The sequence below is a fragment of the Citrus clementina genome, unplaced genomic scaffold, assembly GCF_000493195.1.
Source record: "Citrus clementina cultivar Clemenules unplaced genomic scaffold, Citrus_clementina_v1.0 scaffold_1, whole genome shotgun sequence".
Classification (NCBI taxonomy): domain Eukaryota; kingdom Viridiplantae; phylum Streptophyta; class Magnoliopsida; order Sapindales; family Rutaceae; genus Citrus; species Citrus x clementina.
In genome coordinates, this window is record NW_006263303.1 from 6,468,938 (window position 1) to 6,494,186 (window position 25,249).

Genomic DNA, 25,249 nt, shown 5'->3' on the forward strand with positions numbered 1-25,249 from the left:
TATGAAAAGACCAATCAATTTTCAAATTTCTTTGAGTTGAGAATATAGAGAGATACATATAGGATTTTGCCTATATGTTTTAGTGCTTGTGATGTTAAGAGATGTGATATTTATGTGAATTTGTTAAATTTTAGAGATGTGATATTTTGGGTTCGAGCCTCATGAAGGGGAATAGGATAAAATCCAATTATCCTCCTAGATGTAAAGAGAAGACAAAAATAAAATTAAGAAAATAAAATAACGAAAAGCTTCTATATACTAAGAAAGATTAATAAGTAATTGTAGAATAGTGATTTAGTGGACAATAATATTTATCTTTATAGTGAGCGATAAAACCACATAAAGTTGTATGATTAATCTATGGTTTAAATACTATTCACAAAAAATTATAAAATTCTATTTTTACAACGTATCTAAGTATTTACCATATAATAAGCATTGATGCTCATTAAATCGTTTTAAGTAGCTACAATATGCAAATTGCACATAAATAGAGAGTAAACACGACATGGTGATATAGGATGAACTATTTCCATCTACTGGAGGCTATAGAATTACTGTCCTTTTTTCACAATCGTAGTGATGTAACGATGTTTTGATATTTTCAATGGTGATAATCAAACTTTTATTTATTTTATTTTCAAAAAAGCTCTTTTCGTCGATAGAGGAGTTATATAAAACATGCGCTAAAACCGGGGTATAAGTTATGCATGAGAATCGTTTCCTTTCTTCTTTATCCACTTTTTTTTTAATATATATCAATTTTTTAAAAAACAATTCAAAAGTTATTGTTATTTTTTTATTACTTTTCTTCATTGTCCTACTTACTTTGAGAAACACCCCCTTCTTTCTAATGGATAAATTTCAGTTGATAAATTTCAACAGATAATAGAATGAAGAATGCATATATCTTTGGCAACTGAGTCACTCTTTCTTTTTCCATTTGACATATGCATTATATTTTATATTTATATAATAAAATGTAGTTTTTGTCTCTTTTCTCTCCCGCGTCAAAATAGGAAAAAGCTACTGCCCCCGACTTAAACCCTAACTCGCGCCTCGAATTGAAACTCACCGTTTTGATTAAATTGAAAATGCACCATTTAAAACATTTTTTCCTTTCGTTTTGATGAAGCTCAAACAAACTATTTTGAATAAACTCTCTTACTCTCACACCTCCAAAATCTGCAATCTCAGTGCTCCTCGAGTTCTCCAGCCACAATTGTCATCGCTCACAACTCATAGCCATCACACGAGCCACAGACGACGGACCATAGTTATCATGCAATTGAGGTCTCTGTTGCCATCATCGTAGTCACACGATAGTCGGCACTCACAAAGCGCCAGCCACAGCTCCCCTCGGCCATCACGTAACACCCAATAGCGACATTGAACGAGATAGTTCTGCACTTGAGGTAATAGAATGATTATTTTAAAGTTGTAAAATTAGCTAATTGAGATTTTGGCCGATTAGGAAATAATTATTTTAAAGTTGTAAAATTGCAACAATTAGGGTAATATCTGTTGATTTAATAGTATTATTAGGAAGACAAGGACGATTGAGTTCGTGTTTGTGTATGGATACTCCCGATTGTGTTAGTGTGTTACTGGTGCTGGAATTGTCTTAGCTGCATGATTTTTTTGTGATTGTGTGTGTGATATTGTCGATTGTTTTTGTTTGTCTTTGTTTTTGTTTGTCTTTGTTTTTGTTTGTCTTTGTTTTTGTTTCTGCCTCAGCTACATTATAATTTACTTTTCTATGTCAACCCTGAGCTTCTGTAATCAAAATCGAAAACAGAAGATTTCAAAATTAAGAAATCGTAACAAGTCTTGTTGCTGCTGGTAGTGTTACTAGGGTTAGAATTGTCTCAACTGCATGATTTTTTTTGTGTTTGTGTGTGTGAACTCTCGATTGTGTTTGCTTGTCTCTATTTTTGTTTCTATCTTAGCTGTATTAACATAAGATTTCTTATTTGTTCCAAGATCCAAAACAGTTCAGCTATGACATATAAAATTGAAATTAGAACTTTAAAGTTTAGAACCTTACTTATTCAAGTGTATGTTAAGCAAAATTGAAGGAACTCAATTCAAGGCTTATCATTGCACTAAATTTATCACTGCACTAAATTTTATTCCCACATGTTAGCGTTTAGCCTGGGCACAAAATTATTTTTGTTCTTATTTATTTTCTAATTGTTGCAGAGTGCTCTTGTTTTAATGCTTTTTTTCCTTTTTTTTCTCCTTATTTTTTATTTTGTAGTTTCAACATTCAATTAACCACAATGTCATCTAGCACAAGTGAAATTCGAAATCTGCTGCAACTATGTAACAGATGCGGTAATCAGATGGAATTATTAACGTCACGTACAACAAAGAATCCAAATCGCAAATTTTGACTTTGTAAAGGATGTAAGAATTTTCAATGGGCAGAAGATCGTAAACCAATCGAAAAGAAAATTGACTTGTTAATAAAGGAGGTTAGGAAGTTAGCATTGTAGATTGAGTGTTTGTCCGTTAAATTTCAATTATTTCATAAACAAATCGAGCATATGCAAAAATGTGAAATGCAGAGGCAATTGTATGACGACAAACTTTGAAGGAGACAAACACCAAGATATGATTATATTAAAATACTTGTGATTGTTGTGATATGTTATCTATTCAAGTGTTATTTTTAAGTTGTTTTAATTTGTACTATATAACAAGAAAAGACTAGTAGACATGTAATAACGTTTTCTTTCAAAATATAAGTTTTTGAGTTATTTCACTTTGTTATGTTAAAAATTACATTTATTTCAATTGTTGCTGCAACAACATAAATTTGAACTGCATTTATAGATGTTAATTAACTTAGCAACTACATTCAACAGCTGAATATCCCGTTTAGATTTAAATAATGACAAAAAATAATACATTAAAACACAAGCTAGCTTTGATCGTGTGTTGGGATCCTTAGCTGAAAACTCCGTTCGATTGGCATCCTCAAAATCTTGTTGTAGTAATTGTTGGAAGTTTACATGATGAACTCCTCTATAATTTATCCAAGGCTGATAGTAAGGGGGGGGGGGGGGGGGAAAGGTATGTTATGGGAGTGTCTGTTATGCTAGCTGTTGTACAAAAAGTATAAAAAAAACACAAATTAATAAACAAATGACAATGAAACAACACCAACACCAGGTACATAAAAAAAAAAAAAATTACCATAGTCATATTGCTCACTTGTGTTAGGATTGCAGTAGCCGCTTGAGAAAATAAATCGTGTACCTCTATTTTAGTTTTTTAAATTGCTTTTGTTTTTTTTTAGAAAGTGGACAACCTTTATGACGTGATACTACTAGATCCTGTATGATTTTCATACAACTTCCCGACCCACCAACAACAGTTGTATCTTCGCTTTGACAGTGAGCATTCAGTGATACATCCCTTATTACTTTTTCGATCCAAGTCAAAACACTTTTATGACTTTCTTCATTTTTGGAAGCTACATCATCAACATCATAAAAATCAGCACACTCTTTTTTATATCGGTGGTGTTCAATGCTGGAACTCCTCACATTATAACTGACTTTCACTCAACTATAGCATCTCCGCACATCTTTCTTCTATCTCCATATAATATACTTCTCATAAAGAAATGTTATACGGTTACGTATCAACACTACAATGGCGTGTTTGTAAATAATCCCTCTAAATTTACCGTCGTCTTTTTCAAAAATAACTTGAAAAGTCTTCTCTTTACTCTTTCCATCATTTTTGACGACTTCATATTCTAATCCCCCACAACTAAAAACCTCACAATACATCTTATCTATTAGCTCTTGTTGAAATTCTTGAAACTTGGAAATCATGTATATTTCCTCAACTTGTTTTTTCATTGCGAAACGGGTACGACATGGCATCCATTGGCTGAAGCACATAGCATCTGTTTGCCACTCTTTTTCAATTTTACTTTCTATTGCTTTCTTATATTTCTTCACAAACTGCTTCAAAGTTGTTTTTGAGTTAACATATCCATAAAAAAAAAAAGTATTCATACTCTCACTACGTTAAGTGGTTGACATGCCAACCTATAAAGTTGTTTTAACAAAACATGGAATCCAACGATATCTTTTCTCATGTAAACCATTTAACCACTAATTATCATCAAGATCATATTTATCTAACATGTCATCCCAAGCTTCCTCAAATTCAATAGGAGTATGTGAATCATAAACAACAGTATGTAATGAAAATCTAATGTCATGATATTCTGCATACTTTCCCAACTTCTCAGGCACTTTCTTCAGAATATGCCACAAACACTATCGATACCTAGTATTTGGAAAAACAATCTCAATTGCATTTTTTATCTCTTTGTCTTGGTCTGTGATGATTCTAAGGGGAGGAGAGCCAGACATATATGATAGCCACGTGTCAAATAACCACGTAAATGTGTCCGTGTCCTCATGCGAAATCAACCCACATTGTAACAAAATAGAATGACCGTGATAATTAACTCTAACAAAATGAGCAAATGGCATGTCATATTTATTTGTAAGGTATGTGGTGTCAAATGTAACAACACCTTCAAAGTCTTTGTAGGTTGCCCTGCTTCTTGGATCTGCCCAAAACACCCTCTTCGCTCAAGTTAAGACTGAAGAAAAATCCATCATTTTCTGCTTGCATTTTCTTAAAATATTTCTGAATTGCAATTACATCCCCTTCTCCAAGCCTTAATCGTCTTGCTTTGTCAACATGATTTATAACATCTTTTTCTAAGAATGAGACATTTTCATAACCACCAGCCTCAACAAAAATATACTTGAAACTTTGAGCCATTTTAATTCATGCTTCTTTATTTATTTCAAGTTGTTTTTTTACATAAGGATTAATGGTATGAATGCATCAATAATACCTACTCGGACTTACGACATGGTTATGTTCAAGGAACAAATTTTCAATCACCCATTTTCCACTAACAAAATCCAAACGTCCTTCAATTTTAGCATTGCATCCAATTTTTTGGTTAGGTTGAAGCCACAAAACATGATTGGATTTGCTTTTTGACTTGTCATTTCGCCCTCAAATAAATGTCACATATCTCATACTCCCGTTATCCCCCTTTTTACAAGATCTTTGCATCACTGGAAATCTCTTTTTTTGGTTATAAGCTTTGTAATATCCAAACATTTCATCCGGACTATTAAAACACATCCTAACCTTCGGCTCATCAACTTTTTCCAACAATTTTTTATTATTTCCTTCAAAATTAGCCTCCTGTAAATCTTGGAATTCCTCCACTTCATCAACCTCGTCCATTATTGGTGCAAATTATAATAATTCAGAATATTATTAATTAATTATCCCAAATTCATTAAGTTTAGAAACAAATAAAAGTATAGACTGAATATTATTAATTAATTATCCCTAATTCATTAAGTTTATAAAAAAATAAAAATATAGATTGAGTATTATTAATTAATTAATTATCCCTAATTCATTAAGTTTAGAAACAAATTAAAATATAAACTGAATATTATTAATTAATTATCCCAAATTCATTAAATTTAGAAACAAATTAAAATATTAACTGAACATTATTAATTAATTATCCCAAATTCATTAAATTTAGAAACAATAATTTAGATACAAATACTCACGCTTAAGCAGATTTATATACAAATGCCCATGGTTCAGCTCACAAATCAAAATGAAACAGCTCACGATTCAGCTCACAATCATTAAATTTAGGAACAATAATATACAAATAAATGCTTACGGTTCAAGATCCAATTCAAAACAAATCAGCTAAAGGTTCAAGTAAAGTAAACGTTGGCTGCCTTATGCCAAAGCCCACGTACAAATTGAAATTAACTTTGAAGAACTTGTTGGGGTTTTGCAATGTAAAGGTTTTGCACTCAATTTTCAGGAACTAGTTAGGGTTTTGCAATTTGGAAGTTCCGTATTTAAGGTTCTGTAACCAGCGGAGTGTTGTGGTTGAAAGCAAAGAGAAGGACAAAGCATATGCTCGCGATGTCGTTTGGTTTGAAATGAATTGAAGGAGAGCGACGTCATTTGGTTTCACACAGATTGCTCACGTAGCGCGCTGACAGCTGAAATTAAAAGGAAAAGGATCAAAGCGAAACAACATCGTTTTTGTGGGATTTTCGGGGTTTTAATTGGGGGAAATAACAGCGCTGTTCAAAATATATTCTCAAGTAATGAGTAATCATTTGCCATGTTGAGTATTGAAAAGGGGAGAGACAAAAACTGCTATTTGTTGTATGAATAATAATAATATAATGGAGTAGCTCAATGGGAAAGAGTAGGGATGGCAAAATCCGGGTCCGGGTCCGGGTTTAGCCTTTCCGGTTCCGGACCTGGATGGTAATTTAAAAATATCGGACCCGGATATAAACCCGGATATTTATACTCCGGGTCCGGTCCGGGTTCACCCGGAAAAATCCGGGTTCTCGGATTCCGGGTTTAGAACCCGGATGCTTGTTAAAGAGAAACGATTTTCTCTCTCCTCTGCTATGAATTCCTCCTTACATCTTTAACCTATTACCAACAACAATGGAAAATAATGCAAAATCAAATAACTAAAAATAAATTCAAAGGCAATACCGCAATAGAGCATATACAAAATTCAATTTTCAAACATAATGATAACAAATTTGGCGATGATGATGACAAAGTGGGCTTTGTGGGGTTAAGCCAAGAAAAGCTGAAAAGGGGAGAAATGAGCTTTGGTCTTCAAAATCATGTATGCTGTTCAAACTATTGTTCTCATCTCCACCCTTGCTTTCTTCTTCCTTTGCTGCGGCTGCACTTGTAATCTCCTTTTCTTCTTCCTTTGCTGTTTGTTTTTTTATTTTGTATTCTTTAATTAATTTTTTATTCTTTCTTCATAGATCTTCTTCGCCTCTGATGATGATGAACATGAACACAACAAAGTAGCGAAGCAATGGTGAATGGCGACGATGATTTGATGAAGAGAAGGGCTGAACGAAGAGAAAATGGTTTGGCTTGATGATGATTTGATGAAAGAGAAGGGAGAGAGTGGAAATGTTTGGCAGCGGCAGCGGCAGTGAATTAGGGCAAGGCTAATTTTTTTTTTTCAATTTATATTAAATAAAGATGTCCGGGTCCGGGTTTCGGATTTACGGGTTCACCCAAACCCGGAACCGGACCCGGATACGTCCGGGTTGGTAAAATTCAATCCGGATTCTGGATTTAATTTGTTCCGGTACGGGTTGAACCCGGACTAGATTTTCCGGGTTTATCCTGGTCCGATTCGGGTCCGGGTTAAATTGCCATCCCTAGGAAAGAGAGAGTGAGGAGGTACATATTTTTTTAATTTAATAATTTAATTGACTCATACTTAATTTTTTTAACTTAACAAAATTTTTTAATTTTTTTGTTGTTAAGTCATTATATTAATTTTTTTAATTTTTTACTTAATATAAAAAGTGTGAATACCATTATTAAAAGATATTCTCTAAAATAGTCTTATTACTTATCATCCTTACTCAAATAAAAGTTACTAATTAGCAGTATTATTTATCTCCCTAACTTGGTAGTAGATTATTATTATTTTTATCTTTTTATATTCTTCAAATTAGCATTATTTATCGTTACAACTTTTTTATGAATATTTTCATATAATACATCATAAACTACAAGAAATTGATTAACATGTTCCTGGTTTAGAATATTAAAAAGTTGTATTCACTTGAAATGATTTATATTATAATAAAATATTACCTTATTCATGTTCATTGAGATACTTATAATTTATTTAACATTTAAAATTTATAATGGTACAAATGTAAATGTATTTGGTTTTCAGACATTTTAGGTTAAAGAAAAAAAGCAACTTAATACTTATTATCATAGATTCAGACAAAAAAACAATCTTTCAAATTTAGTTTTTTTAAACTCTATTTAGAATTCAGAATAATTTAAGTTTATTTAGATTTCAGATAAAAAAGTAAATGTGCATTGAAGCACGTTGCTTATACAAAATAATATATCATTCAAAATATTAAGTATGATTTATTTACGGAAATAGTTTTAAATTGGAGAAGAAGAGGTCAACTTGATTCATTTTTGTGTTTATTTTGTATTTTTTTAAAAAAATTTTCCATAGAAACACCTAATGCATTTTCTAAGTACCTATTTCGTATGGCTTATTTAAGAGTCATAAATACTTATTTAATCGCATAAGCACTTTTTAAAATTTTTTATGGTGTTTGGTTATTTTTTTAGTAAGTTTTTTTAGCTTAAATAAGCTAATTTACCTCTACTAGCAAAAGCCCAAATTTTGAGCTTTTGGGAGTAGAGGTTAGAGAACTTTTCCAAAAAATATATAATATAAAAAATATCACACATTTTAATGGTTTAAAAGTGCTTTTTTTATTGACAACCAAACACCCAATGACTTTTTGTTCAAAAGCTCTATTGGTATAAGATATATTAGTATAAGCTCTACTGCTATAAGTTCTACTGTTATAAGCTCTATTTAATAAACTGTACCAAACGGAACCTAAGAAAGTGTGTTAGATAACTTTTTTTTGGGTTTTGGTCAGTCAAAGTCTTCAGCTCGGACAGAGTCAGACCCATTCTCTCTTGGGACAAGTCAGCGCGTGGACGGAAATGAAAGTCTAATGGGCTAGGCCCATAGACCATAGTCGTCCCTCTCATATCGGGCTCATGTCGGTCCATATTTGTTCGATTTATAAAAGAGTTTCTAAAGGTATTTCACAGGGGTTGGGAATTTTATCATATTATTTTCTAATTCTCACGAAACTAAAGGGGGCAAAGTAATCTTAAATCATATCAAGGTCGAGCCATACATATAGAGGGAGTAAAATACTTTCAAATTTTGAGGTAGCATTATCATTTCTTAAACTTGATTTTCCGGTTGAACTTATGATAACCTACATCAAAATAATTCATAGTAAATTTATATTTATATTATTAATAGAATTGTGATGTAATTTAAGAAAAAAATAAAGTGACCTCGAATGCCATAATTAATATTCATGCGTAATTTCTGTCAAATTTAGAGTTTTTGACATATATTATGCTCAAAAGAAAAAAAAAATTATTTGATTAAACATTGCCTTGACTAGTTTATAATTAATAAACCCTCGACAGACTACAATAATGAAAACTTTTTATTCTTGAGCAAAGCAGGGGTAGTGCATTTTTTTCCCTCCAAAATTTAAATGGTTTGATTTTTTTTTAAATTCTGAATAGGTATGAATACAAATATTTAAATCATATATTTATTGTTTTAATATTTGAATATAAATGTTTATTTTTATAGATAAAAAATTTTAAATCTAGTTATTTAATATTTATATCCTTATAAATCAAAATAAAAAAGATTAGTATTTATCGTTTAAATTATAAATATTTTTAATAAAAATATTTTAAAAATATAACATTTACTTCTCATTCAATTTTGTTTTTCATTTATATAAAAATTTACTAAAGTTCACTTTTTTTATTCATATATAAATCTCCGAAAATTAAACAGTAAGTTACCAAATAAAATTTTTTAAAAGGTATAAAATTAATAAAATTTTAAATTTCAGACATTTAACAAACAAGTCCTAAGCTTCTTGTTTTCGCAAATTTATTTATATTATAATTCATTACTTATTTTTAATACAAATGATTTTAGTGCAGAAATGGAGAATTTGGATCAAATAGGTGAAATTGAATAATAAGACAAAACGATTCGTATCAACCAAGTCGGGGTTTGACTCGGACAAAATATCATTTTCACATTGCAACCCGTCCGAGGTCCGTTCGATTTTTCACACGCCAGGTGGCGAAAATCCACGACAAAAATTCTAACATGGCGTAAAAGCTAACGGTCAGATGATTAGTCCTGTAACCGTTCATTCAACAAACGCCACGTAGTTGGTACTCAGTAACGCTCTGGCCTCGACACCTTATGCTTTGCTCCAATGCACTTTTGGCCAAATTTCCCATAATTATGCTCCAAATTTCAAAATCATCAAGATAAATACAGTTTAATGAAAACAAATAAACAATATATAGACATAATTTTGTTTGCTTTATTTACTAAAATTAAAATAGTACCAACAAGCAAAAATGTTAATAACAGACAAAAAAAAAAAGGTGCCAAAAAGGTGTAAAGTTCCCCCACGCAAGAATCAACCATTAATTTTTTTTTTTTCCGGATATAAATCCTGAATTTGAAGCTTCTGGGCATTTTCATATTCTTATTAAAAGCTTGTGTCTCCAGCTCCAATATTATTATATAATCACTAAGGTCACAGTCACAGATTCATAATCTCACTGAGAGATTCCAGACAGAGAGAGAGAGAGAGAGTAAAACAAAGATGTTGGAGGGAAAAGCTTCGATAAAAGAGACAGACATGCCCGTGAAGATGCAGGTCCAAGCCATGGCCTCAGCTTCGCAAGCACTTGATCTCTACGATGTTGTTGATTCCATTTCCATTGCTACCCACATCAAAAAGGTCATTTTTTTTTCTTCTTTTAAAATCTTAAAAACGTTACACACTTTTCTGGGTATTTGTGGAATTAACGTTTAGAATTAGTTGTTTTTTTAAATAAAAGTATGAACAAATTAAAAACTATATATATGCAGGAATTTGACAAGATATATGGAGGTGGATGGCAATGTGTGGTGGGTTCCAACTTCGGTTGTTATTTCACTCATAAGCACGGCACTTTCATCTATTTCTCTCTCGAGACTCTCAATTTCCTCATCTTCAAGGCCGCCATAACCCCTTCTTCTTGATCGATCAAAGTGACCACAAATGAAATGAAATGATGATGCTATTAATTATTGCTATCGGTAACTAGTAAGGGCTTTTGTTGTCATCTTTCTTTCTTGTACAAAAAAACGTAGAACTAGCTTGTAGTTAAAGAGGGTCCTTGAGGCTCAAAATGCATGTAATCCTTTCTCTGAAATTTAGCAACAGTTCTTCAGGAATAGATGCCATTTGTTAATTATCTGTATGTCGTCATCGCTATCACAATGAGGTGAGCTTGAATTTGATCGTCATCGTTATCAAGAATCTTTTGTTTCATGTGGGGGCAGGGTGAGTGTTACTCTCTCACTCAGTCTGAGTAAGCTTGCTTGCTTGCTCACTGTTTATTTTATTTTATTTAATATTTTATTTATTTTATTTAATTGAACTAACAGCTGTCGTTTCCAAGACCGAGCTGAGTAATGGCAATTACGTTATTTTAGGCTTTTTCGCTGCATTGCTCTTTCGAGGCCAACTCCGGGCCTACGTGGAGATTCAATCCTGAAGTTATAATTGATGATTATCTATCGTAAAATCGCCGAAAGTATTTCTGACTGTAAGCGTAGTTTCTCTCTCTTATTTGGAAGTCACTGATCTATTAAAAACAAATCAACTAATAAAGTATTGACTCCATTGATAATGGAGTTCTCTTAAGTGTTTTAATTAAGTTTGTTTTTTAATTTGAGTCGTAGGAAAGTTATTTTTATTGAGAGAATTTGTGTCTCTTGATTCAAGTGGGTACTTTTAATTTATATTGTGATACGGATTTAAAGTTATTTCCTATAGTTGGGGTCCTTCTCAGGATATCTCTTGATAAAAAAAATAATAATAAATCAATCAAAGTTGATTGGCGTAAATGTTTTGATATTTTCATTCTTTAAAGAGAATTTTACTCTTGTATGGAGTTATTATTTTGGTCAGTATTATTTTTTACAAGTTAATCTAATGCGAATGAGATTAATTTAAATTATAGTATAAATTTAAAGATGTCTTCTATAACTAAGGTCCATTCAAGACCACCTCATAATTCAAGAAAAAAAAATCAATTAAGTTTCCTGCACTTTCTCAAAAAAGAAAAAGATCAATAAAGTTTCTTGCACTTTCTCAATATTGGGCACTCATTTAAAGCATGCACAAAATTGTATTAACTATTAAGTTACGTCTGTCCACATACATAATTACTTCGACTCTTGGGTTTTTGAAGTAAAATAGTTCCTTGAATTAGTCGTTTTAGTTCCTTCTAGTAGAGAACTAGAATAATTCAGGTGTGTTGAATGAAAAAAAAAAAAAAAAAATCAATTCTATGTCGTTCCTCCACTAGCAGTGATTTTGGTTTCTTCAACAAGTGGATTATAGTTGAACAATTCAGATGTGTTGGGCACAGGGTCAGCGTCGTCCATCTAACTATTGTTTTAGGTCCCTCCACCCATGGGATTGTAACGGAGGATGTCACATTCGGAGCCTAAACTTTGAACTCTATGCATTCATCAGACATTTTCGGCTATGATTTACGTTGTTCTCGCAGTACTCGGAATTCAATTCCTCCTTTCTTTAAACAAATTTTGCTTATTTACAGAAGAATACAACAATAATCTTTTTGTGTCCTGTATATCTAAAACAGACTTATTGGAATGACTAAAGCACAGTTATGTAAAAATTTCATCAATCAACCTACTGAAGAGTTGCTTCTCTATGTCAATCACAACTTGTTCGGAGTTGTGTGCTGAAAATCCATTCCTCCAACCCAAATCCCACACCCCACTCACTACTGCTTTGCAGCTTATATCTTTCTCCAATATTGCATAAAGACTATCGGCAGAAAGGTTCTCGCCAGAAAGTTTACTGAAGCTTTTCAGAATCTCGACTCCATTGTATACTTCCGCCAACAGCTGGTCTAATGAGATGCAGATTCTTGGATTTTTCAGCCAGTTTAATAACAGAGGGTGAACCATTTTTGAATCTGGAAGGCTCATTCGCTTAATGAGTTCATTTGCACAATCCACGTAGAGTGTCTCGTCAGTACCAACAAAATCATCGATCCTTGATGTTTGTAAACTGGTGGGACAGTTAACATTGAGATCAAAAAGCACTTCTGCTTGACTGAGAAATGCTGGATGGGTTGAAAGCAACAATTTCAGATCAATTCCACCCTTCAAACTTTTGCACTCCTCATCAACTTCTTCACCGGTCACCCATTTGGGTGTCAGCAGGATAGCATCATCAGAAAGAGAAGTCTGGCTGGTACTGCAAGGTTCTGAAATGAAAAACAAATAGCAACTTAGCTTAACATCTTTTGTGATTGAAAATGAAAAAGTTTATTATGCAAAATCAAACAACAAACTTTGTTCATCTAACTACAAGTACAATGCACCATTATATCCATACTCAAATGGCAATTAACATGACTATGTTGAAGCTTTTACAGTTTCTTGTTTTGCTCCATCAAGGGTAATGACTATAGTAATTTCTTTCAAGATATTGCCGAGAGATTTTTGAGAATTGCGGATGAACTTCCCCATTACAGCACTCATTAGCTCTCCTGAATGCTTTTTGCTCCATTAATGAGAAGACTCCTCTCTCTCTCTCTCTCTCTCTCTCTTTTCAGAGATTAAAAGTTTGGACTTTATTTTCCACTACATTAAAGAATCCTTCTTGAACGATGCCTTTCCTCTAAGGTTGATAATGTAAACTTATAAGTAGCCTTAACATTGAGTGATATTGTCGTCTGATTCTTGTCGGATCTTAGAAGAAAATACCAGTGATAAACAAATAGATCAGTTCAGGAATGTCTGTATGCCTATGATTAAAACGTTAAATGCAAATCAAAATACACATACATCTTAAGATGCATGATTGTCAACAGCATGTAAATGTAAACACCCTGAATATCAACAGCATCACTATGATTAGTTGATAGACTTTGCTTATTGCACAATCAAGTTAGGAAATTCTACCTCCAATCTGCAACTCAGAGGAGTCTATTTCTTGCTCTGCCTGTGGTTGATCAGCACTTCTATCATTATTTTTAATTGGACCAGAGTCAACATCACTTGCAAAATCCACCCTCTTTTCATCTTCTTTGCACCCTACATTCTCTGTCTGCATAAATACAGACTATGTTAGTATTCCCAGAATTTTTTTTTAAAAAAAATTGTTTCCTATTTCAGTTCTGTGGAAAACTCTAGCAAGTAAACATTTGAATTGTCATGCTCATGAATTCCCCATAATTAAAAATCTCAAAAGAGGGTGGGAATCATTTAAAACTATTAGAAAGAAAACTCACCTCTAATTTAGCTGCTGTAGGCTCATCAGCTCGCTTTTCCCTCTTTATTAGGTTCCTTTCCCGATCACTCAAAATATGTGCTGCTGAACCAGTATGATTTATAGTTTGTTTCGTGTGATTTGACATGGTATTCTGGGTACTGTTTTGTTGCTGGTGAGTGCGATTCTTTGTAACATTTGATCCATTATCAGGCTTTCTGACCTTTTTTGCAGATGCCTTGGTCTGATCTTGAGTCCTTGACACACTTTTAGATTTCTCAATCTCCTTTTTTATCGACTTCCTGATTGTGACTACTGTCTTTGAATTCTTACCAGCTTTCTTCTCTATTACCTCTTTTTTCGGTGACTGGTGAGTAACATGAACAGAAACATTCTTCTTGTTACCACCCTTTTCTTTGATCTTGACTTCTTCTGGTTTCTCAGCTACTTTCTTCCTTTCCTTCGCTTCTTCTTCCTTGCTAAACCTCTTGATTGAACTCTCTTCTGTGTCTGCATTTCTATTCATTTTGCCAGGCATTGAAACTTTTTCTTTCGGATCAGCTGTTTCGGACAGAAAATCCTCTTTTACTTTCAGTTTTCTTAGCATTTTTGTGTTTTGGACATCCTTTTCCTCAAAGACTGGTGCAAAAGGCTCTCCTGCTTCATGGAATTGACCACGTAGAGGTTTGATGAGTACAATAGGTGGGGTATTGCTACTCAATCTCTGCTTTGTAGGGGAATCACTGGAATAATGCGGGTAAGAATTGAACTCTTTAACAGATTTGCTTTTCATAAGTCCTGTAAAATGCATGGTGTCAAGAATCTCCTTCAGTGTCCTCTGCTCTGGCTTTTCATACTGGCCAACTGGTTGAGGCTTTCTTATCTTTCGCATATCCATGTCAAACATAGGTCTCTGCGGACTAGAAATTTTCTCATTCTTCAACTGATTCTGCAATGGCTTTGAGGGAATTTCCTCTAGACCCATGAGCTTGGCAATCAAATTTGGGCCTTTTGCCTTCTTCTCAGAAGTTGTTGATGAAAGAGGGGAGTCAGTGGAACTATAGTTGTTGGTATGACTAAAAGAAGATTGGCTTGAGCTTGTGGAGGCAATTTCTGAAGCTGAGTCTGAGTACCTTTGATGAAAGCCTATCTTTTCCTTAGTATGTTGTTTTGGCAGTAGATTCTGCCTAGCAAGTCCATCTCTGATACAGTTCCTAAGCTCATCATAGCAATCCCCCGACGACCCATCAGCAGAAAACCGAGGCTTTTGAAATCCCATCTGATAACTCCGTTCCTCAAATGGACATGAATTTGTCCGCTGAATACCCACTTCTTCACTCCTCCCTCTGTCAGACTGCTCCCTATTCTGTTTCTTCTTCAAGCACGCCTTATACTTGGAAGCTTCTTGCAACTTGCTGAACATCATTAGAGACTCCTGCAGATCAAGTGCTCCTTTGAGCAAATCGTGTGCAACATCTTTAGACCGTCCATCATAGCTTTTCCTTGTGGAAAATGAATCAATCGTGTGATTTAGCTTCTGAGCTCCTCTCGAGACCTCCAAAAGCTGAAGAGACGACGGGCTTTGAAACTGCTCTGTGATTCCTTTGGACACCATCTTTTCCTTCTTCTCTGCCTTAGATGTGCAAGATGAATCTGACATCCTCTTTGCCCTTTGGCTTTTGATCTTATGCTCCAATTTTTGGGAGCTGCTTTTGGATTTTCTGATTGTCCCACATTCTACAACGCCTTTGGGATCATCACAAGTGACAAATGATCTGTAGACAACCGATCTCAAACCGTCTTGATACATATTCTGTGAAAAGAAAATTAAACATTTGACAAAGTCAGATGCTTCTAAGACTGTCAAGAATGAAAACAACTCATAACTATAAAATTCTCATATAAATTATACCTACATGGAGTCTATTCTATTCAAAACTTCTGTCTGGAATTGAACAAAACAATACTTGTTCGGCTCTGTCTCATCGAAAACAAGACCATTAAAAAATAAAATAAAATGGGTAGCCGCCAACAATAAACAAATAAATAATGTCAATAAAACAAAAAACAAATATTAATAAACAAAAAAAGAACAAAGAAAAATGTCATTCCCCTATCAAGATTTCAAGAACAAACAAGCTAATAGAAACACCTTCTTCTAAATGATCTCGTAAACAACTGATCAACCAAGGATCTCTCAGCAATTAATTAAGCACATAAATAGTTATAAAAAACACACACTCAATTATAAGAATGAAAGCACAAGTAGGCTCATTTTATAAGCAAAGATTAAAGATTATGATGCGTTCGTTATATAAAATTTTGATACCTGTAATTCTAGCTTGTCGTTTCTCAGCATTGATCCAAGAAAGCTGACAAGAAAAAGAGAAACAAAATGTGAGGAAATGAAAAAAGAAGAAGAAGAAAACAAAACAAACCCAGATGAGAAAATGCAACGAAATTCAACAACCATGGAAATATTCTTGGAGAAGTAAGAGAAAATGTTATGCCAGCTTCACCTAGAAATGGGAAAGCAGGGAGGCCAGATCCACAAAATGAAAGGAGTCGGTGCATTTGACTTTTTGTGGATGTGAACAGGCGGTGGTAGTGAATGAAGAAGAGAAAGCAAATGGGGAACGTGAGTGTTAAAAGGTTTGATGATGAGATTAATCGGGTTTAAGACAAAAGAGGAATGGGGATCATTAACACATTATTACGGGGCCTCGTGGTAATGAGAAGCTCCAAAAAGCATTGAATTGACGAGGGAACTCGGGGGAAGCTCTAAAATCTAAACACACTCCATGGAAAAAGTGCTTCCATGTGTCGAACGAAGCGTCAACTTTCTGTTTTCACGAAATAACTACCGCTCCAGTCATGGTTGCTTTTATAATTTATTTTCTTTCCTTTTTTGTTTATTTTTTATTATTTAGTAAAAAATATTCAATGAATATTTCACTATGATTCATGCGATGATGAACCAAGTTAAAAAAATTAATTATATAAATTTTAACATACTGACGTCAATATAAAGTTACAGTTACTGTAAGTAACAACAAATCTAACTTTAATACTGAATGTCAATTTATACCTGTATACTTTTCTTCTCTATTTCAAGATATGTGTAAGTTTTTCATTCAACTGTGACATAAAAAGATTTCAATATAAAATATATTGTATTGAAGTGCGTGTGATTTTTTTTCGTCTTTTGATTTATTCCTATTTTAATAAAGTAAAAGATTCTCATTGAAAAATTAGTAATTTGGCTAATGCCTTTTGCTTTTTTTTTTTTTTTTAACATTCTTTTAGAATTTGTATGGCTATCTCTAAGGTGCAATAATTGCTTTTACCAAAACCTGACTTCAAGTGTGGATGTATGTCAGAACTGTAATCAAGCAAAGAAAATTTTATTAAAGAAAAAAAAAGCAAATAATTGTCAACGTTTGAAATCAAATTAGACACAAATCCTTAGACAAAATAAACCTGAATGCAAATGCAACAAAGAATAATTGTCAAGCAGAATTAATTAAGGCCACATTTGGAACTGAAATTAAAATATTATAAGTAATTTATTTCATAAGTTTTGGTAAAAATAATATTCGATTAATTTTTTAAAGTTGCATGTTTTATAAATTTCTTTATTTTGACAGTAATTTTTATTGGTTAGTAAGGAGTTATTTTTTATAAGTAAATTATTAAATAACCACCGTACTTCTTTTAAAGTTCTTATTATAATTTTAATATTTTAATAAAAAGACAAACATGTCCTATCTTTCCATAAACCTTAATATAAAAGTAAAAAGTAATTTAAATTTTATCTATTTTGATCATTATATAATAAAAAATATTTTTTTTCATAATAAACTTTAGGAAATACACATATTCTGCTTTTCGAACTTAAAATAACCGCAACAACATAGTTTACCAAATATTAAGTTATTTTTTCAATTAATAACTTATTTTATCCGCATAACAAAAACAACTTATTTTATTAACTGCCTCGATCTCAAATTCGCCCTAAACTTATAAGACAAAAAATCGTTCACATCTCATGTAGCAAAAGGAAGAGCCCCCATTCAGAGCAGCATTCCCACAAGCGCAGATCGGCAAACCGAGAGCCGAATTTGGCTCACATATCAGCTACTTTGTTTCCTTTCCTAAAAAATCTGAGAAAAACAAACCATGAAAACTAATTCTCGTTGATGGAAATTTTTAAGTTATTTAGTAGACACTCTTCAAAAGAAAAAAAAAATAATAGCAAAATAAAACAAAAAGGAAAAGAAATTTGGTAAATCCATCATACATTTGCATTTTCACCAAAACTAGAAAAACTTAAATTTACTTCAATTTTTTTAATCTTAATTATTTTTATTTTTTTAATCTTAATTATATAAAGTCATTTACCTAACACTTGTCAAAGTAGAAAATTTTGGCAGGCTTTTAAATTTGATAAAGAAACAAATTCCCAGATGTCAGTTTGGGTAAAGCAATGAAACTCGAGCTCAATTATTTTCCTTTTCGAAAGTGCCCTAAAATTTTTATAACATTTGTATTGTGTAGATGCACAAGTTATGATTTGTTGATTATGAAAGAATCTTTAATCTCACGTTCTAAAACGATTCGGATAACATCATCATCATACACTAATGATCACTTGATTAGCCGGCCAAAAAAATACTTTAAAATAATTGATAGAGAAACACAAACTTTAAGCTTTAGGTGTTTGTCTTGGATTTAATGCTTTAACTTTACAAGGATGGTGGGGAAGAAGAAAAAAAACAATGGTAAAAATTTTGAAATTTTGGCCTCAATAAATGGGAGGGGAAGCACGCTTTGTTGCTCACCCATGCCCCCATAATGTTAACACACGGCTCACAACAATCACTTTCTTGTCAAATGTGGCAAAGCTACGGAAATGAAACAATGCGGTTTAAATGCAGTCACAGGACTCTTGTTGCGGTTGCTTTTTGTGTGCAAGTAAAAACTTTTGGTGCCTATCATAAATGTAAAATTAATTTCTCACCACTTCTCTCTTTTTTTCTTTTTTCTTCCCCCCTTTCTTTCGGCGGTTCGCATAAATAAGAATCATAATGGCCTGATTCAATAAGTTTGAATTTCAAATTCTTTTACTGAAAATATATAGATTCATTTCGTAGTAGGCGTAATAGCCATAGCCGAGTGATGAGCAGTAGTAGTTTGAGTCCTCATATTTATAATATGAAGATTTAGTTTCTCTCTCAATTAAAAAGTAATTGAGTGGATACAATTTATAATTTTTTTTTTATGAAATGTGAGTAGAGTAAAAATTCCTCAAATATTAGTGTGCGTAAAAAATTCTGAAAAAGTACTTTAAAAAATTTAATGTGAACTAATGGTTTCAATTAATAGTTTCGATAATTATCTTATTGTATTACTAATAAAAAGAAAATATTGATAGACGTAATATACAATTGAGCCCTGAGAATTTCGAAGTTAAGCTAATAAAAAAAAATAAAAAATAAAAACTCTAATATATTTGGACACAAAAGCCTCAGCCCTTAGTTTACGTATTTATGATATATTTTCAAAGAAATATTTTTTCATATATATATTGAAACGGTTTTCTACGACGGTCCAGCCATATGTATTACTCAACCCCTAAATGGTCAAAACAATGTGCTAATTACAGGCCATATCTAAGATTAAGAGTCCGCTTGAAATTAACGTTGAGCAGTTATAACTTAAAAATTATAATACTAAAGTATTTAGTAAACACTAGCTATTGTAACTTAAAACTATATTAGTATGATTTTTTATTTGTATGATAAAAAATTTATTATATCTTTAATAATTTTGTTAAAATTTATGTTCACTACATACTATTAACATTTGTTTCATAGTTATAACTTTTTTCGTAACAGTTATAACTTAAAAGATATAACACTGTAATTCTAAACCGAATCTAATAACTAAGTGAAAGATGGGTTCCGAATCTAATAACTAAGTGAAAGATGGGTTCCTGGGGCTGCAAAAGAAATTAGCTTTGCTTTGGGGAACACAAAGCATTTTGGTCTACATAATCCATAATCTTTTTTTTTAAAAATAATTCTTTCATTCATTCAATAATTTACCAACTACTTGTTCTTTTTTGACTTTTTTCCTTTTGTTGTATTTATTCTTCCTGTGTTGTCAGCTCAAATTTGTGTGAAACCATCACACTTAGCATGGCCAGGACCATCTTAATTACTCAACTTGTTCCCTTTAATTACTCAACCTATAAATACGCCTATCCAAAGGGGTGAGCAGAAGCCTACAACCTACGATCCAACCCAATCCCAAATCAAAACTTTATGTATACTTATATAGTTTGGGTTGGGTGAGTCCAACAGATTTCAAAAGCTGATTATTTAATAATCACATTTCATATAATATAATATCAGCATCCTAGATAAAATTATCCATTTTCAGAAATACCCTCACAATTAATTCGTCGAAGTTAAGTACAATTATGTCCTTATAAATTAATTTTTTTAATAAATATGAATTTAATTTTAATATTTATGCAACACGATTCCAGCATCTCTACTACTCTTTTGACGCCAATGATGTCACCATCGTATAGGTAACGAGAAATCGAATTCAATGATATCGGTTGTTTTGTCAATGACTAACTTTTTTTATTTTGCCTACGACAATAGCCACTTGTAGGAGAATTTTTATTTGCTGCTTTAATTTATTTTTTAAAATGACAGTAATTATCTTACTAAACATTAATGAATTTTTTTAAAAGCTAAAAAAGGAAATAAAAAGTCAATAAATTTTTGTATTAAATAAGTGTGAAATAAATTTTAAGTGTTATTTATTAAAAAAGACATAAAAGCATTCATTGTCGTCATTTCCATATACACCGTGTTTAGATGAATAATTTACTAAACATATCTTGAAAATCATTTGGTTAGTGATTCTTCATAAACTAATTTTTTTTAAATATATAATTACATTATTTTCAAAGCTAATTATTAGCCAAAGTTTGAATAATTCTAAATACAAATGTCTGGATGACACGTTTGTTTTTGTACTTTAATAGCTTAATATCAGTGGCATCTTGTTTCTTTTTATTAAAAAAAAATATAGATATAATTATTTGATATTTATATCCTTGTAAATCAAAATGAATAAAAAGATTAGGTTTTATATTTTAGTAAATAAGCATATCTAATATAAATATTTTTGGAATATAGTATTTATTTTTCATTCATACCTCTCTCTATTTAAATAAAAGTAACATTTATTTTTTTTGTTTGGAATCTAAATGTGTCTGAATATAAAGTTTTGAATGACATGTTTGTTTGTTTGTTTTGTGTGAATATTTAAATATAATGGCATCTTATTTGTTTCTATAAATAGCAAACATATTAAAAGTTAAAGTTGACTTTAAACTCAACCCAATCCAACTCATGCACGCCCTAACCTAAAATCTAAATTCATTTAAAAATCAAAGACATAGATTTCAGGAATTGAATTTCAATTCATTAATAAAACTTAAAAAAAAAAGGGTTAAAATCTTTTGCCGAATTCTCAACACAAAGATCTAATTAGTCATCTAATTTGACTCAACACAGAAAATAATACACAAAGACAAATTAACCAAATGTAGGATGTTACTATTAATTAGTATTTATGATTAATTGATCGAGTAAGAAATGTTGACACATTCTTGATACTTAATAATAAACAAAAACTGTGCCATCTTAATTAAAAGTCTTTGTTATTTTTGAAACTCTTTATCTAAATTTGATAACTTTGATTAACTTTAGTATATGTTGAAGCCCTGAGAGAAAAAGGGGAGGGCGGCAGAGGTAAATTCAAAAGAAACACACAAAGTTAGTTATTATTATTATTATTCTGTTTTTAATGTATTTCCCGGGTTTTTTGCCAGCTTCACCTCTCAACCATCCATTTCACAGAACAAACCCAATTATTATTCTTTGTTTTTATAAGTTAAATTTCATCCTGAGACCGCCCCCAAAATTTAATTTTCTCAAAACATGCGCCCCACATTCTCCTGGAGGGAAATAAGGAAACTGCAGTAACCACTTAAGGCTTCTGTTTCTTTCTTGAATCTTCTTCAGCTTTCCTCTCTGTAGGAATTCCAAACTTTGTGATTTTAGATTCTTATTTAGGAGAGAACAGCTGCTTCTCCATCTCCTATTTTGTCTCAAATCACAACATCATATTTGTTGTAACCAAACAAAAGAGAAGCAGATAATAAAAGGGTTCTTTTTTTTTTAATTGTAACTTGAGTTGGGGGATTCTTCTTATCTTTGTGCTATGTCCATTTCTTCCTTGTTTAGTTGCTAAACAAAGAAGAAATTCAACGGACAGTTTTCGTTTACAATGGTTCGAGCATTGGACCGTGGACATAGCATTGAGAAATCGAGATCTTTTAAGTTGAAAAAGATGTGTGAGATTCCAGGGAGACAAGTGCACAGCGTGACCTTTGAAAGTGGTAATGATGGAGGGAGTGCTGATGATAAGACGTTACCTGCGAGCCAGGACTCGAAGCCTGCAGGGGGAGAACGGTCGTTGGAGGCTCAGAGGCTAAGCTTTGCTTTGTCTCGGGAGAGAGGCCCTGTTTCGCGTAGAATAGATTCTGTTGACGGCCCTCCTTATTGCCTTCTTCCAAGTACTCCTCGGGACAGGCATGAAGCTCCTCCTTTGCCTCTTCCTAGTCCTCGCGACAGGCAACCCTCAGGTTCGAATCATAAACATCTATCATACCCTTTAGTCAAGAACACGAACACGAAGACACAGGTGAAAATGTTATTTGGTTGGTCTTAATGAAGGTTTCAATTGATTTTTCATCTTGTACTTTTGGTGCAGATATGGAATTGATGAAGGAAAGGTTTGCAAAGCTGCTTTTAGGTGAAGACATGTCAGGTGGTGGAAAGGGTGTTTCTTCGGCTTTGGCTTTGTCAAATGCCATCACAAACCTTGCCGGTATTTAAAATGGAAAACGCATTGCTGTTGCTAAAATAAAATGTTTAATGATAAAAATTCTGACTCTTGTTGTTTCATCTGTCCTGCGTGTTCCAATATAAATGCAGCATCTATTTTCGGAGAACAAAGGAAACTAGAGCCGATGCCCCCGGAGAGAAAAGCAAGATGGAGGAAAGAAATCAATTGGCTGTTATCAGTAACTGATCACATTGTTGAATTTGTTCCTTCACAACAGAAATCCAAGGAAGGAGTAAGTATGGAGGTAATACATCTCTTTCACAGCTTATGAGTCGTATTTATAAACATATTTCCGCCTTTCGCATTAAGGAATGGATTGAAATTATGAGACTCTAGCTTAATAACTTGTCATGATTTGACAGATTATGGTGACAAGGCAAAGAAATGATCTACACATGGATATCCCCGCCCTTCGCAAACTTGATGCCATGCTTATTGTAAGTATCTGCATTTGCAGAGAGTTTCTGTTGTACACGAACTTGTTTTCCTTTATATATGGCTAACTCTCACCTCTGTTGAAATTAAAATGAATAGGAATCTCTAGATAACTTCGGATACCAAAATGAATTCTGGTATCCGTCTGGGAAATCCGATGACTCCGAAAAAAATGTCACAAGGCATGAGGACAAATGGTGGATTCCCACCGTTAAGGTTCCCGAAAATGGGCTATCAGAAGAGGGTAGAAGATGGATACAATCTCAGAAGGAATCCGTAAATCAAGTTCTGAAAGCAGCCATGGCCATAAATGCTCAAGTACTATCCGAAATGGAGATCCCTGAAAGCTACATTGAGTCACTCCCAAAGGTATATAGACAAATAAAAAACATTTCCACTTCCGAGATCTTTAAGATAGTCCTGTATATTTGGTTAGTCATTTTTTATATGTTTTAAACCTTTTGGTAGAATGGGAGAGCAAGCCTCGGTGATTCAATTTACAAGAGCATAACTGTAGAGCACTTTGATCCTGAACAATTCCTTGCGACCATGGACTTGTCGAATGAGCATGCTGTGCTTGATCTTAAGAACAGAATAGAGGCGTCTATCGTGATTTGGAAGAGGAAGATGCACCATAAGGACAGCAAATCTTCCTGGGGTTCAGCTGTGAGCTTGGAGAAGAGAGAGCTCTTTGAGGAGAGAGCAGAAACCATCCTGCTCTTACTCAAACAGCGGTTCCCAGGCATTTCGCAGTCTACTCTTGACATAAGTAAGATCCAATACAACAGGGTAAGAACTGAGAACAACATTCAAAGTAATCTTGTTTCTTTTTTATTTTTCTCACTAGTTTAAAATGACTTAAAAAAGTATGTTCTTGTGTAATTACACAGGACGTTGGACAGGCTATTCTGGAGAGCTATTCCAGGATAATAGAAAGCTTGGCGCACACAGTGATGTCTAGAATTGACGACGTCCTTTACGCTGACTCCCTCGCTCAAAATAAAGAACCCGTCCCTGATTCCCCGAAATTAGAAGGCGAAGACATGTCAGACACACCAAATTCAAAGACGCTCTCAGATTTTATGGGTTGGGATGCGGAAGAATCCGACAACAATGATAATCTCTTTTCCACAGACAACACGGAGAAGTATGTAAAAAGTGAACATGAAACTACAAATGTCATGTCGAAGCATATGCTTTCGTCAGCCCCAACAAAGAAGTTTTCCTATCTAGAGAAGCTTGAAAACTTGAGTGGCCTAAGAAGTCCAACAGCTCGTCATTGATATCAAAAACTCCCAAGAGCTAAAAAGGCGAGGAAACACTAACAGGTGAACTGAGACAAGTTAGAAAGCTTGCAAAGTGTAGATATCAACTTACTTGTATTTGTATGTAGGATTCTTTTGGGTTAGTAGTGACTTGTAGTTTCTTCTGTAATTCTTCCGTCCACCTCTGGACAGGGAAGTCTAGAGTTGTATTCATTGGATTTACAATTCTTTTGGGACGTGAAATGAAATCTCTGGCTTTGTTGATTGTTTAGTTACTCTTCACATGCTATTTTTTTTCTTCTTTTTTTCCCCCTACCATGATAAATTTATTTGCCTTCCACATACAATACTTATTTACAGTATAATCTCTCTACCATCATAATGCGTGTTGGGACCAAATTAATTTTTATTAGTTTTAACTTAGTAGAGATATAATTACAAAACTTATTAATTTGACTTAATTATCCTTAGTCTAAGTGACACAGATATAAAGTATCC

General features: G+C 32.9%; 3 protein-coding genes across 5 annotated transcripts; 2 read left to right on the plus strand and 1 right to left on the minus strand.

Moving 5' to 3' along the window:
• The first annotated feature begins 10,234 nt into the window (after positions 1-10,234).
• LOC18055733 (dynein light chain LC6, flagellar outer arm) lies at positions 10,235-10,987 on the plus strand. Its single transcript, XM_006451118.2, has 2 exons — positions 10,235-10,499; positions 10,631-10,987. The coding sequence occupies exons 1-2, from the start codon at positions 10,362-10,364 to the stop codon at positions 10,781-10,783; spliced, it is 291 nt and encodes a 96-aa protein (XP_006451181.1). The 5' UTR covers positions 10,235-10,361; the 3' UTR covers positions 10,784-10,987.
• Positions 10,988-12,307: 1,320 nt separating this feature from the next.
• LOC18055734 lies at positions 12,308-16,897 on the minus strand. Of its 3 annotated transcripts, none has more exons than XM_024177995.1 (6): positions 16,577-16,897; positions 16,387-16,429; positions 15,974-16,034; positions 14,080-15,870; positions 13,751-13,895; positions 12,308-13,050 (listed from the first exon to the last, which is right to left on the minus strand). In XM_024177995.1, exons 4-6 carry the CDS (start codon positions 15,865-15,867, stop codon positions 12,443-12,445), a joined length of 2,541 nt encoding a protein of 846 aa, XP_024033763.1. In that variant the 5' UTR covers positions 15,868-15,870; positions 15,974-16,034; positions 16,387-16,429; positions 16,577-16,897; the 3' UTR covers positions 12,308-12,442. The 3 variants fall into 3 exon arrangements, with proteins under 3 accessions (XP_024033763.1, XP_024033762.1, XP_006451182.1); XM_024177994.1 differs by having other exon boundaries at positions 15,970-16,034; XM_006451119.2 differs by having other exon boundaries at positions 15,970-16,034; positions 16,528-16,897.
• A 5,174-nt stretch (positions 16,898-22,071) lies between these two features.
• On the plus strand, positions 22,072-25,157 carry LOC18055735 (rho guanine nucleotide exchange factor 8). The gene is made up of 7 exons (XM_024178044.1): positions 22,072-22,788; positions 22,917-23,033; positions 23,141-23,295; positions 23,414-23,488; positions 23,586-23,855; positions 23,955-24,275; positions 24,377-25,157. The coding sequence occupies exons 1-7, from the start codon at positions 22,431-22,433 to the stop codon at positions 24,767-24,769; spliced, it is 1,689 nt and encodes a 562-aa protein (XP_024033812.1). The 5' UTR covers positions 22,072-22,430; the 3' UTR covers positions 24,770-25,157.
• The last annotated feature ends 92 nt before the right edge of the window (positions 25,158-25,249 follow it).

Excerpts from the sequence above, each read along its gene's own strand:
- LOC18055734 (XM_024177995.1), bottom strand. The coding sequence starts at position 15,867 with ATGTATCAAGACGGTTTGAGATCGGTTGTCTACAGATCATTTGTCACT. Across the intron at positions 13,896-14,079 it reads CTACAGCAGCTAAATTAGAG|ACAGAGAATGTAGGGTGCAA; the intron begins GTGAGTTTTCTT and ends GTATTTATGCAG. Across the intron at positions 13,051-13,750 it reads CTCTGAGTTGCAGATTGGAG|AACCTTGCAGTACCAGCCAG; the intron begins GTAGAATTTCCT and ends TTTTCATTTCAG.
- LOC18055733 (XM_006451118.2), top strand. The coding sequence starts at position 10,362 with ATGTTGGAGGGAAAAGCTTCGATAAAAGAGACAGACATGCCCGTGAAG. Across the intron at positions 10,500-10,630 it reads TTGCTACCCACATCAAAAAG|GAATTTGACAAGATATATGG; the intron begins GTCATTTTTTTT and ends ATATATATGCAG.
- LOC18055735 (XM_024178044.1), top strand. The coding sequence starts at position 22,431 with ATGGTTCGAGCATTGGACCGTGGACATAGCATTGAGAAATCGAGATCT. Across the intron at positions 23,296-23,413 it reads AGGAAGGAGTAAGTATGGAG|ATTATGGTGACAAGGCAAAG; the intron begins GTAATACATCTC and ends ATGATTTGACAG. Across the intron at positions 23,856-23,954 it reads ACATTGAGTCACTCCCAAAG|AATGGGAGAGCAAGCCTCGG; the intron begins GTATATAGACAA and ends ACCTTTTGGTAG.